The sequence below is a fragment of the Panonychus citri genome, unplaced genomic scaffold (genome assembly GCF_014898815.1).
Source record: "Panonychus citri isolate SS breed McGregor unplaced genomic scaffold, ASM1489881v1 Contig00141, whole genome shotgun sequence".
Taxonomy (NCBI): Eukaryota; Metazoa; Arthropoda; class Arachnida; order Trombidiformes; family Tetranychidae; genus Panonychus; species Panonychus citri.
Genome location: NW_026515546.1, coordinates 3,244,162 through 3,257,769, shown reverse-complemented (window position 1 = coordinate 3,257,769; position 13,608 = coordinate 3,244,162). Strand labels below are relative to the sequence as shown.

The following is a 13,608-nucleotide window of genomic DNA, read 5'->3' as shown; positions in this document are numbered from 1 at the left end:
GAGAAAAGGAAAGAAGATGATGAGGATGAAGATGATAGAGAGAGAGAGAATGAGGGTGTGTGTCAAAAGAGAGAGAGAGAGAGATTCACATTGGGGAAGAAAAGAGAAAAGGGAGAAACATGAGAGAGAGAAAAGAGCGGCTACTTTTTATTTCGAATTTTCCATTTAGAATAAATTTTGTTCTTTTCTCTTTTCGCTAGATGGCGACAGTTCTCATGTTCTTTTTTTCGCTTACGAGTCAAACTGAAGAGGCGACTCTTGTTTCCGGAGTTTGAATTCTCTTGCACTTTTGATCAATTGATTTGATGGAAATTGTTTGATTTTTTTTTCTTCTTTTCTCTAACAATTTGTTTGTTAATTGTTGCAATTTTCTTTCTCTTGTTACAATTAAATATTTAGATTATTGATTCTTTCACCTGTGAGAGATTGTGATTAGTATTTGGTGTTTACTATTCTTCCATCTCAGTGTTTCTTTTTTTTTCTTTTCTGTTGTTCTCCTTTTGCTTTATGTTTAGCTTGTGTGTGTGTGCTTTGGAAAAGTTAATTGTTTCTATAATACATATTGAGTTTTGAGTGTTGCCTTTTATTGGAATATGGTTAATGAGAATCACGTAAATGGATCACCTGATGATCTAACTGATGAACCTGATTTTAGTGATCCAGAGGATTTCATTGATGATGGTCGAGATGAAGGTAATTTCTTTTTCTTTTTGACACCATGTTCTCCTCTCTCTCTCTCTCAATGCTTTTATCTGGTGGTGTGTTTTGGTTAACCGGTAGTTTTATGAGATCTCATTTTTTCACCGGTTTCAGTTTTCTCTTTTTCTATTTTATTCTATTATTTTTTTCTGATAGGTTTACACGTGTTTCTTTTTTATTAACTATTAAAAAATGTTATTGTGAGGATTTCTACTAGTTTATTTTCTTCTAATCTTAACGTTGATCTTTTTGTTTTTCTTTTTACCTGTGATCTTTTTTTTGCAATCCAACTAATCTTTTATCTTCTTTGTTTTTTTGCTCACAGAAATTTTACCCGAATTATGGAGAAAAAGACCAAAGGAACAAGATGGTTTCGATAATATTATTGTTGTTGATAACATCCCTCAGGTTGGACCTGAGCGTCTTGATAAACTTAAAACTGTTCTCAAGAAATTTTTCGGTAAATTCGGAAAAATAATAGGTGAACCTTATTATCCTTTAGATGAAAAAAGTTGTACCAAAGGGTATGTTACAATTTTCTTTGATTGTATCATTTAAGTGAGAATTCATTTTCTATTCAAATTCTAATTCCCATCTTTTCATTTGCTTCTCTCTTTATAGGTATTTTTTTATTGAATATGCTAACGCTGAAATGGCCCAAGAAGCGGTCAAAGCTTCTGATGGTCATCGTCTCGATAAACAACACGTATTTGCTGTTAATTTGTTCAACGAGATTGAAAAGTATTCGAATATTGAAGAAAATTGGGAACCACCTAAGCCCCAACCCTACAAAGATCGTGGAAACCTAAGAAGTTGGATCTTAGACCCTGATTGCTATGATCAGTACAGTGTTCTTCATGACGAGGGAAAACTAGTTACTATTTTCAAAAACGCAACACCAGACCCAATCTCTGTTAGAGAACGTAAAGCTTGGACTGATGCTGTTGTTATCTGGTCTCCATTAGGTAGAGTCATCACTTTTTTCCCTTGACTACAAAACATATTGTTCTTTCAATTTTTGCTTACATCTAATTCCATTGTCTTTTTCTATACTTATCGTTTTATTTTTACCATTGTTACCATTCTAATAGGAACTTACATAGCAACTTTCCATCGAAAAGGAATCGCTCTCTGGGGTGGAGATGAGTTTAATCAAATTGTTAAATTTACACACGAAGGGGTTTCTTACATTGACTTTTCTCCATGTGAGAAATATCTTGTAACCTTTAGCTCAATGTTAGCTGCCAATGATCATCCGGAGGCTATAATTATGTGGGATGTTCGAACAGGAGTGAAACGACGAACATTCCACTCAGAGCAAGAAAAAGTTAGTTGGCCAGTTTTTAAATGGTCTCCTGATGATAAATACTTTGCCCGAATTGGACAAGATCTCCTAAGTATTTATGAGACTCCGTCAATGGCTCTCCTAGAAAAGAAATCAATGAAAATTGCTGGAGTTAAAAACTTTTCATGGTCACCATCTCAAAATATACTCGCTTATTGGGTGGCCGAGAATAAAGATGTACCCGCTCGGGTAACCCTTCTAGAGATTCCCTCTAAAACTGAACTTCGAGCTAAAAATCTTTTCAATGTTGCCGATTGTCGTATGCATTGGCAAAAATCTGGTGACTATTTGTGTGTAAAAGTTGATCGATATACTAAAGTTAGAAAGGAGAAAAATGAAGTCAAATATAGTGGAATGTTTTACAATTTTGAAATATTTGACATGAGGAAAAAAGATATTCCAGTTGCTAGTATTGAAATCAAAGGTAATTATCATAATTACAGTTACAATTACTGTATTTTAATTAGTTGTTTTAAAAATTTCAATTGTTAAATAATTTTTTCTTTTTGTGTTCACAGAGGGAATTGTATCTTTTGCCTGGGAACCTGTTGGAAATAAGTTTGCTATTATTCATGGCGATGGACCCCAATTCTATACTGTCTCTTTCTATGGTATTAAACAAGGAACCACAATTTCCTTGCTGAGTAAGTTGATGATTTTGATTTTTGTTGATGACAATCAGATGTTGATTTTTCGGTAATTTTTCTAATTGATTGCTTTTTGTTACTATTTGTAGAAAAATTTGAAAACAAACAATGCAATCACTTGTTCTGGTCACCCAGTGGTACTTTTATCGTTATGGCCAGTTTACGAAGTATGAACCATGGCCTCGAATGGGTGGATACAACCGATTTTACTGTTACCAATACCGGTGAACACTTTATGGCCACTGATGTCGAGTGGGATCCTACTGGTCGTTTTGTAGCCACCGCTGTTAGTTGGTGGGCTCATAAGGTAAGTTTTCTTAGAAGATAAACTTTTCATTGCATCGATTTATTTACTGAGATTGATTTTTTTTTTCTAATCGATATTTTTATTTTATCTTTTCAGGTTGATAATGCATATTGGGTTTGGTCTTTCCAAGGTAGACTTGTTAGGAAACACACGTTAGATAAATTCTGTCAATTACTTTGGAGACCTCGACCACAAAGTCTTCTTTCTGAGGAAAAGATCAAGGAAATTAAGAAGAATCTTAAACAGTACTCAACCGCATTCGATATAAAGGACAAGATGATGATGTCCAAGGTATCGAAAGACATTTTGGATAAGAGGAAGAAGCTTATGGACGAATTTAAAGAATACAAAGAAAAGAAAACACAAGAAGCTCGATTACGTCGTGTTAAATTATTACAATTAAGAGGAGTTCGAGATGAAAAGAAAGAAGGAGATAGTGAAGAAATTGTTGAATTTTTGATTCGTGAAGAGAAAATTGAATTAGATGATTAATTCAAATTGATAACAATCAGAATAATAAGAAAGAAAAAAGTCTAAAAATCCCAATTAAAAGCCATCAATTAATCTTTATACTTCAACATCAAACCATCAACCTAAAAACATCAAGGACTTAACATAAATTGAGTTTCAACAATTGAAGCTCAATAAATGATGAAAATCTCCTTGTATCAAACTTGTATTTTAATTAACTTAATCTTTTTGGTGAATAAAGTTTGTAAAAGAGACGATTGTCCAATTAAAGAGAAAACAATTAACAATAATCAATTCATTTTATTTGATAAAATGATAACATTTCTTTTTTTTTCTCAAAATCAATGTAGACAAATTGAATAATCATCAAATTTGATGAGCTTTTTTTAAATGTTTGAAAAAATTTGTTTCTTTTGGTGAATATAATTCACTCCTGATGATCTCACTCAAATTTCACCAGAAGTATCCACTTCATCACCTGTAAGATCAATAATATCGGAAGTATCCGAGTGAATTTTTGATTGAACAGGTTCATCGCCATGAACTTCATTTAGATGATCATTATTGTGATTTTTGGTTGAAGTATCCACTGAATTTTCACCACTACCTGTTGTGTTTCCATGAGAAGTATCCTGAGCTTTCGCCGATTCCAATTTTCTTTCCATTTTTGTATAAAAATCGAGTAAATTGTAAAGCTCCAGGCAAATTTCTTGATCCTAGTGAGCAAAGAGTGAAAAAGGTTAAATTAGAAGAGATTATTAATTAAATGGATTCAAATTCTTACCTTTTCGCACATATCATCAATTTCACTTAATTTTGGAACTTGTGATGATGCCATGACGATTTTTGATAGAGAAAAATAACAAGTGTCACCAAAAAATGAAAAAAAAACAACAACAAAACGACTGAACTTTTGACGCTAAAAAAATTAACAAGTTAATTAATTTGTTCGATTTTCGAATTTTGACCTGAGGGGGCGTATCAATATTACGAATTGAATGAACTCATGGAATATGGTTAATGAGAATCAAGTAAATGGACACAATTTTCGTTGATTGTATCATTTAAATGATTTTCTATTCAAATTCTAATTCCAAATTTCAAATTCTAATTCCGATCTTTTGTATTTGCTTCTCTCTACAAGTATTTTTTTATTGAATATTCTAACGCTGAAATGGCCCAAGAAGCGGTCAAAGATTCTGATGGTCATCGTCTCGATTTGCTGTTAATTTGATCAACGAGATTGAAAAGTATTCGAATATTGAAGAAAATTGTGAACCACCTAAGCCCCAACCCTACAAAGATCGTGGAAACTAAATGATCAGTAAATTGTTCTTCATGATGATTACTAATTTCTAAAACGGTTAACGGAATACAATTAACAATAATCGATTTATTAATCTTCTTAATTTAGCAAAAAATGGAGTTAGAATCCTTGCAACAATTAAACTCTAAATTGTATAAAAATGATATGAAAACATTTGCCAATTCGAAGTTAATTTCATTTAATTCTTCAACTTAATCATTACAATTTAGGAAAAAAAAGTCTAATTTTGTGTCTAACAATTAAAATGGTTAATTTTGTGTCATTTTCAACCTTGATCATTTCGCTAATTCTAATGTAAGTTAATCGATTATCTGATTGTTTAAACAATTAAAGTAACAATATTTTCCTTTAGACTGATTCATTCAGCTAATTGTGAATCAGGTGGAGAATCAAAACTAATGGAAACAATTAGCAATCAACGTCGTCAATTGATCGGACTAAATGAATTATCTGTACTCCATAAGGAAGCAATTAAACACCACGAACATCACATTGGACAATTAACTAAGAAACATGTTAATCCTAAGAAATCACGTAAACCAAGAAAAAAGATCAATTAGTTAATCACAAAGAAAACTGGTAAGAAAAATTAGTTAATGAAAATGCGAAAATTAAATCATCGAAACACTTTAATCAATACTTACCAATATAAGAATATCTCTAATTAATGTTAATTGTAATAAGAATTTGGAAATGGAATTTGAAAGAAAATTAAAATGATGAAACACTTTAACTCGAACGAAATCAATAGAAACGAGAGAGAGAAAAACAGTGGAATTGTTGTTAATTGTTACAATTAAATGTTCAACCAACTGAATCTCTTGAAGTTGATTGTTACGTTGAGAAAAAGTCTTAGGCCTTCAGATGAACACAAGTGGTTGCAGAGTCACGTTCATTTCTCACCGATGTTTGTCTTAGTTAATTGTGATTCTAAATTGATTTTCATGTTTCGTATCAACATTTATTAATTATGTTAGTGATCGACGTGTTTATTTTCTGCTAACAACAATTAAACAAAAGTGAATCAACAATCAAGGTAATCAAGAGCAATTCCAAAAGGGAGGAAAAGTGAAAAGGTCAGTACCTATTCCCTTGAAAACGGGTGAAAATGGTTAACCCAAACATCAATTAACCTTTTGTGGTTTTCTTTAACTAATTACAATTGTATCGTAACAACAATTAACTAAATAATTTATAAATAGAATACTAAATAAATTATTGAGAAGAGAAAAGAAAATGTGGTTTTCTTTTGCAGAGAGAGAGAGAGAGAGAGAGAGACGATCAACAAAGAAGAGAAAAAGGTAACATTATGGAGAAACTGAAAGAGAATAGAAAACGTTTGTTTTCTATTAGTGTGATGGTCGCTCATTTCTCCTTCTCTCATATGGAAAAAGGAAGATGATGAAAGATGATGAAGATTAAACAAAAGGTAAATATTGTTAATTTTTCTTTTCCTATTCTCCATTTCCTTCTGTGTGTTTATTAAGAGAGAGAATTTGTTTTTTTTTCTTTTTCTTTGTCTTCAGGTAAAAATGTTTTTCTTTTTTATTGTCTCTCTTTTCACTTGTTTATTTCTTCTTGTGTGTTTGTTACATATTCTATTGGTTAACTAACCTCCCTCTTCTCTCACTCTCCCACCTCCTCCACCCTCTTTCTCTCTCACACACACAAACAATTATAATTTATTTCCATCATCTTGTTTCTCTCACTCCTTCTCACTCCTTCTCCCTCTTCTACCTTTTTCTCTTTCAGATCAATGGCCTAAATGTTTGTGTCTCCAATTTATATTTTCTCCCTTCATTAGCCTCTCTCTCTCTCTCTCTCTCTCTCTCTCCTCTGGTCTTCACCTTTTTCACTCATTTCGATGATAGCACATTAATCACATTAACCACATTTTCTATTCTCTGCAAACGGTTTTCTCCATTTTCTTGTTGATAATCTAGATCATCTTTTTCTCTTTTATTAATATTAACCAATTAATCTGTTAATTGTATTAATATTCTTCTTCTTAGTTGGTTGTTAATTATCAGTGCGTTTGGATTTTATTTATTATGGATACAATTAACTCCTTTTGATGACAATTTAATGGCGAATCATGATTACCTATTAATCTCATGGCCCAATCATATCTACCAACTTATCAAATGTAAGTTTTTACCCTTGACCAATGACCAAATTAAGGTATAAAAATTGTTCGTTTGCATTATAATCAGTCGATGTTGATCCAACTACTTGTTGGATGAAATGTATTGAAAATCTCTCTGATCGATAATGAACACTTTTGATTGAATTCTATCGACTCCTTATTGATTATTACTAAATACTAATAACGTAACAATTAGTTTTCGCTATTAAATTCAATATATGTTCTCAGAATCTCTATGTGATTGTTGTCAAATGTTCATCTTCTAATCCTCTGTTTCCATTGATTTCTTATATTGATTAGTATTTTATTCGTCATCTTTGGAATAAATGTTCTATTTTGGGTTATCCTCTTTTGCTGGAAATTCTTTTGCTTGGACACTATGACCAATAATCTTAATCGATGTCGACGAGCCCTCAACTCACTTGCTAATCTATCGATTAACGTTAATCAGGTAAGCGAAAACTTTTAACATTCAATTTGAAAGAGAATAAAGAAAAACTCATTGAAATAGAGAAGTTAATTGTTGTTAACCATTAAATCTATCGATTTTTCCTATCGAATGATTTAGTGGTTATTTAGAAATTATTCTCTTTGTTCCATATTCCAATTTATTGATTGTTGTTTTCTCTCTCTCTCAATGATCATTTTCATTGGTTAATTATGGTAATGTCAATGATCTGTAACAGACAATCGGGTAGGAAGAATAAGGTAGAAAAGAATTGAAGTTTAATGGATAAACACAGTTAGCAAGTCATCTTCATCATTTATCATCATTACAGAAAAAAACAAACAATAATCAACATTAAACACTAATCATGCAATCATCAAATAAATTAATTGACTATTAATAAATTATTCCGGAAGAGAGTAAGAAATAAGTCAAAGTTACCAAATCATATGTGTTAATTGTTAACCAATCATGAATATACAAATTGTATCATTTTAGATCAACAGTTAATCAACTGTTAAAATGATCAATATATTTTTTTTTTGATTTGATTAGATGAAATTGAAAAACTTAATCAATAATGATGATTGTCTTTTTATTAATCAGATTATCTCCATTGTCAAGTACAATCACAATTAACCACTTTCTTATCCTCATCTACATTGATTGTTGATCAACTTTTAGTGTTTTTGAAAATTAATTTTATCTGATTTAAGTGTGAACAATTGTTTAATCGTTAATTGTTATCTTTATCATGAGACAATACCTGTAATTATGAGATTTAATTATAACAATCATTATTTACTTGCGTCAAGGTTAAGTCAAGGTTAAGGTTAAATTGTGATTATGAATTAAAGATTAACATTTGATGAGGGAAACAATTAATATAAGCGGGCAGGAATAGTCAAGGTTAATCAAGTAAAACATTGGTAGTTAATTAATTTGGTGTTACAAGCAATTAGAATGAGGTTTTAAGGTTGATAAAGTTAATCAAAAATCTATTTTGCTAATTGTTGATCACATCGACAATTAAATCAAACATTAATCATGTATTTATAAAAATTGGTATTTCTTCAAGTGATTTACCTTAAAATTTGAGTATTTTTTTTTTGATTATTGAATTTTAATTGTTATAATGACTCTTTTTTGTTCTTAATCATATTCTAGATGCACAATTTTACAATTAGAGGAGCAGTTATGAAAATCAATAGTGATTTACCTCCACCCTACGAGCAAGCAATTAAATATCCATCATTAACATCAATCTCAGGGCAACTCAATGGAAATGCAACTTACAATTTATCGTCGGAATCAAATTCAAATTGTTTATCATCCCAATTAGAACCCGCTCCGAGTTATTTTGAATCGCAAATTTCATCTTTACCTTTACCTCAAGCACCTTCATCATCTTCCCTGTTCATCATTCATATCATCATTATCATCCTCATCAAAGAAACCAATCGATAATAATTCAATATTTTTCTCATCAACACCATTACAAAGATCATTTTCATTTAATGATGTTGAAAGTTTCAAGAAATTGCAACAATATTTATATAATGTTTAATTACAGTTGAATAATCTGTAAGCCACAATATATAAATTAACTGACGACAATTTACTAATTACAAGTGATTACTTGGAAATTGTGATATCAATAATATTTGTAAATTTTTAACAATTAACTTTCGTCAACTAATGTCAACAACTTGACAGACAAAAGTAAACAATTAAACTTAAATCAATTATAATCATGTAGTTTAATATGAATATAATCCTTGCCTATCAATCGGATTTGATATCAAATGGTTCGACTAATTAATCATTTGAAAATTTTACTAATCAAAAGTTTAATTTTAATTCATCTTTTAAAAACAATAATAACTCCACCTGTTGATCATATAAATAACATTAAATTGTTAAATGATTAGTTCAATTACATTGAACGATTGATTGAAATTGATCATTAATCGTTGAAACTAATTGCTTGATCAAATCAGAATTTAAATCACGAATGTGAACATTGTTGATTTAAATGATTAAACTACTAATAGTTTGATAACAATTGTTTACCAAGAAATCAATAATCAATGATAACAATTACGATCTGAGGACTTAAAAGTCAATTAGATTCAATCATTAAACGATGAACAATTTGTTAACCATCATGAATATTAAAAGTTTACAATCAAAATTTTCGAAATGTATTCTAATTGGACAAATTGTTTTGAATTCGATACTCTGTAAATTAATTGGAATACCAATTAAAGATGAACCAATTGAATCAACGATCGAAGCAGCCAAAAGATTTGAAAATTTATCGAAACATTTTCGAGTTCTAATGAACGGTTTCAACCAATATGATATTAATTGTGATCCATTCCTTAAACCGGAACAATTAGCTTATGATTATTATAATTCCGTCGCAAAATTCAATCTAATTAACTTTCTAATCAGATTAAACTACACAATTAACTTAATACGATTTTTCAGTTTCCTATTCATCACCAATGATCAATTACAGTTCTACTTAGGTGATATTATGTATAAATCAAATCAACGACAATCAGTTAATTGCTTAGTACTTGTTGGCCTGATCACGGGAATCGGTACTCGTGAACATTTCTTGTACTTCGAGTCAATTGGACATGGATATTACATCATATTTTTAGAACAAATTAAAACTCGAGGATTGCAGACTGATTATCTAAAAATCAATTCCAATCAACTAATTAAATTTCGTGTTTTAATTCACATGGTTTTCACCTTCTACAACAGACTAATGCTGACAACTATTCCGTTCACAATATCATTCTATTACATTGTGATGCTCATCAACCCAGAGATCTATCAGAATCCAATATTAGCGATCTCTGGGTCACTCTGGTCAGTTTCCTTGTGCTTCACTGGGATTTACCTTCTCAATAATGTTATCGTGATCGGAGGTTACTTTTTCTTAATTGTTCTGTCATTTCGATTCCGTCTGAGTACAATTATCGATGAAGCTGATTGTTTCTCTTGCGAGCGCTTTGGGACTTCATCCAATGTGAACAATTTGATTCACAATTTAACTGATTATCTTGAGCAATTTCAAAGGTTAACTCGATTGTCGAAAACTATTTTACTCTATTACTTTACCTTGTTCTTTGCTATTGCTGAGATTTGTCTCTTCATTAGTTTGATACTCGATTCTTATTTGATCCTTTTAATTTTGTTCGTAAGTTTTTTCGTTCTTGGAGCTTCAGGAATTGCCTGTTATATTTGTGGCGATTTCACCTTCAAGGTATGGTTACAATTAACGTAATTTTGCTGATTGTTGTGATTATTTGAAATTCTTTCGTTAATTGTTAGCTTCATTACCTGTGTAAAGTTTTTCATAAAATTCATTGCAACAACAAAATCAACATCGAAACAAGTTTGAAGGTCAGTTTGATGACAATTTAAATTGTCCTTCATTTAATTGTTCATCTTTTGGCAGATTCTCGAGATTATGGATCGTGTAACTGGCCCTTATATCGGTTTTCAAATTGGTGATTTAGTGACAATTAAGGAAGATAGTTATTTACGAGTGAGTTTAATTTCTTAATAAACACTCGTTTGTAACTTTTTCGAGTTAATTTTTTACAGTTTCTTTTGGAAATTGCCTCTGGTCTAATGATGGTTTACATTAATTTTTTATGTTATATTAAATCAACATGCTAATCAATAAATTACTAATAAAAATGAGCTAACGATGATCAATTCAATAGATGGTGCTACTTTTTTGTGTCAAAATGATTCTGATTTTATTATTGAATAAAATACAATCAATGATGAATATTGATCAATTCTTAGTTTAAATTTATCAATAAGAGTGATAGAAAGAGTGTACTCTTTGATTAAAAGAAAGAAATTAATTGTTATCAATGAAATTAAATAAACTTAACGATCGTTTTTATAAAATTTTCCTTGGAATATTTAAAAAAATATTCACAATTTCCGATGAAGATGAATCAACGATCGAAGCAGGCAAACGATTTGAACATTTGACGAAAAAATTTCGAGTTCTAATGAACGGTTTCAACCAATATGATATTAATTGTTCAAAACCTAAACCTGAACAATTAGCTCGTGATCATAACACATCCATCGAGAAATTTGATCTAAACATCTTTCTAATCAGATTAAACTACACAATACAATTGATCAGATTATTAAGTTTACTATTTATCACCAATGATCAATGGCAAATCTATTTAGGAGATGTTGTTTATAAATCTAAATACCGACTACCAGTTAATTGTGTTCTGTTATTTGGTCTTATTGTTGGAATTATTTGTTTTGAATACATTCATTATTGCGAATACACGGGAAAGTTACATGTTCTAGTCTTTTTAGAAAGAATTAAAGTTCGAGGATTCGAAGCAGATTATCTTAAAATGAACGAGAAACAATTGAAAAAATTTCGTATTCTAATCCGTGTGATCTTTAAATTCTACAATTGGGCTTATTTTCTGATGGTTGGAATTTCCCTATGCTTTTGGTTCACAATCTTTCTCACTAATCCACAGGCATATATCAACCCTGAATTCGTCCTCTTTGTGGCCCTCTGGTCAATCTCCGTTTGTTTCGTCGGAATTACTTTATACGTTATACTATTCGGAGTAAGTGGTTATGTTTATTTGGTTGCGATCTTGTGTCGATTTCGGTTACATACAGTAGTCGATGAAGCGAATTGGGTTACTAACCATTACAGTCTAGAGAATGTCAATAATTTAATTCGAAATTTGATTGACCATCTAAATGAGTTCGAAGAGATCGCCAGGATCGCTAAGTCTTTTCTCCTCTTTATCTTTACCGTTGCGATCGCTTTAGCTGAAATTTATCTGTTTATAGTCTTAATTGTCGACTATTATTTCGCTCTTGTGATAATCGTATTTGATTGTTTCTTATTGGGACTAATTGGACTTGGAAGTTACCTTTGCACTGATTTCACCTTTCAGGTAAGAGAAGGTTAAGCCATCTACTAATTGATTTACTCTCTAATCTCAACTACATCTATATCTGTCCATCATTACAACAATTAGCTTGATTGTTTGTATAAAAAATTCCATAAAATTAAATGTCACAATACAATTCCAATCAATAAAAGTTTAAAGGTAAAAACAACAATAATCGAATCGTAATCATCAGATTATTATAATTCTACTAATTGTTGATCGTTTAATTATTCAGATTCTCGAGATAATGGATCGTTCAATTGGCCCATACAATGGTATTAAGATTGGCGATGTTTGCACAATCGAGAAAGATTTTTTCTTAAAAGTAAGTTCATTGAATTGAGAAAATCGTTAATTATTAATCCGATTATTGATTAGTTTCTTTTAGAGGTTATCTCTGGTCTAATGATGATCTACGTTAATTGTATCAGTTATTTTATTGCATAATCAATTTGAACGCAAAGCTAATTAATCAATAACACTAATTGTATGCAAAGAAAACTTTAATTAAATTGATTCTTTTCATCGATTCAACTTAAATCTTTCATTATTTGATTAACAATTTTCTCACCTCATAATAGTTTCTACTTGAGATCATTTCAATAAGTTCTTTCTCATGGTAGTAATTTATTGAAATGAAATTGAAATCTTGTAACGTTACCGAGCGGACTTAGTTGAAAACAAACACAATGATATAATTTTAAGGTTATATTTATTAATGATGAATTCAATAAGTTGATTGTTAAGGGTCGATCCGGTAGCTCGGTTTAATGTAGATTAATCCTTATTAATCTGGGTAAATTGATTAATGTTGATTAAAATCATTTACAGTAGACTACTCGGTTAGGTTGTAAAAATTTTGTATTGGAAAGATGTTGGTACCGGTGATACTTGGGGACTAAATTTTACCAAATCTGATGATGCGAAACAATTTCGTCTTCTATGTTCACCTTCATTTAAGATCTCACGAAAAGCATCTTCATCCTACTCTTCCCCATCCCGTCGAGGTTATAACACTTCTGAGCTACAATGTACCTGCATGGCTGCTGATACCCTAATTTGAATTCATCTTTTAAAAACAATAATAAATACACCTGATAAATAACATTTGAACTGTTGGATGATTAGTTCAATTAAGAGATTTTCTTACATTGAAAGGAAAAAGTCATCTTGTTATAAACGATTGATTGAAATTGATCATTAATCGTTGAAACTAATTACTTGATCAAATCAGAATTT

At 30.5% G+C, this 13,608-nt stretch overlaps 2 protein-coding genes and 1 pseudogene across 2 annotated transcripts; 2 read left to right on the top strand and 1 right to left on the bottom strand.

Moving 5' to 3' along the window:
* Nucleotides 1–280: 280 nt before the first annotated feature.
* Nucleotides 281–3,759, top strand: LOC128395307 (eukaryotic translation initiation factor 3 subunit B-like). The gene is made up of 7 exons (XM_053355720.1): nt 281–693; nt 1,025–1,223; nt 1,321–1,664; nt 1,791–2,468; nt 2,563–2,688; nt 2,781–2,998; nt 3,095–3,759. The coding sequence occupies exons 1-7, from the start codon at nt 594–596 to the stop codon at nt 3,488–3,490; spliced, it is 2,061 nt and encodes a 686-aa protein (XP_053211695.1). The 5' UTR covers nt 281–593; the 3' UTR covers nt 3,491–3,759.
* A 150-nt stretch (nt 3,760–3,909) lies between these two features.
* LOC128395314 (uncharacterized) lies at nt 3,910–4,447 on the bottom strand. The gene is made up of 2 exons (XM_053355728.1): nt 4,254–4,447; nt 3,910–4,185 (listed from the first exon to the last, which is right to left on the bottom strand). Exons 1-2 carry the CDS (start codon nt 4,305–4,307, stop codon nt 3,916–3,918), a joined length of 324 nt encoding a protein of 107 aa, XP_053211703.1. The 5' UTR covers nt 4,308–4,447; the 3' UTR covers nt 3,910–3,915.
* A 1,286-nt stretch (nt 4,448–5,733) lies between these two features.
* Nucleotides 5,734–9,141, top strand: LOC128395408 (uncharacterized; annotated as a pseudogene).
* The last annotated feature ends 4,467 nt before the right edge of the window (nt 9,142–13,608 follow it).

Excerpts from the sequence above, each read along its gene's own strand:
- LOC128395307 (XM_053355720.1), top strand. The coding sequence starts at position 594 with ATGGTTAATGAGAATCACGTAAATGGATCACCTGATGATCTAACTGAT. Across the intron at positions 2,689-2,780 it reads AACCACAATTTCCTTGCTGA|AAAAATTTGAAAACAAACAA; the intron begins GTAAGTTGATGA and ends TACTATTTGTAG. Across the intron at positions 2,999-3,094 it reads TTAGTTGGTGGGCTCATAAG|GTTGATAATGCATATTGGGT; the intron begins GTAAGTTTTCTT and ends TTATCTTTTCAG.
- LOC128395314 (XM_053355728.1), bottom strand. The coding sequence starts at position 4,307 with ATGGCATCATCACAAGTTCCAAAATTAAGTGAAATTGATGATATGTGC. Across the intron at positions 4,186-4,253 it reads TTGATGATATGTGCGAAAAG|GATCAAGAAATTTGCCTGGA; the intron begins GTAAGAATTTGA and ends TTTGCTCACTAG.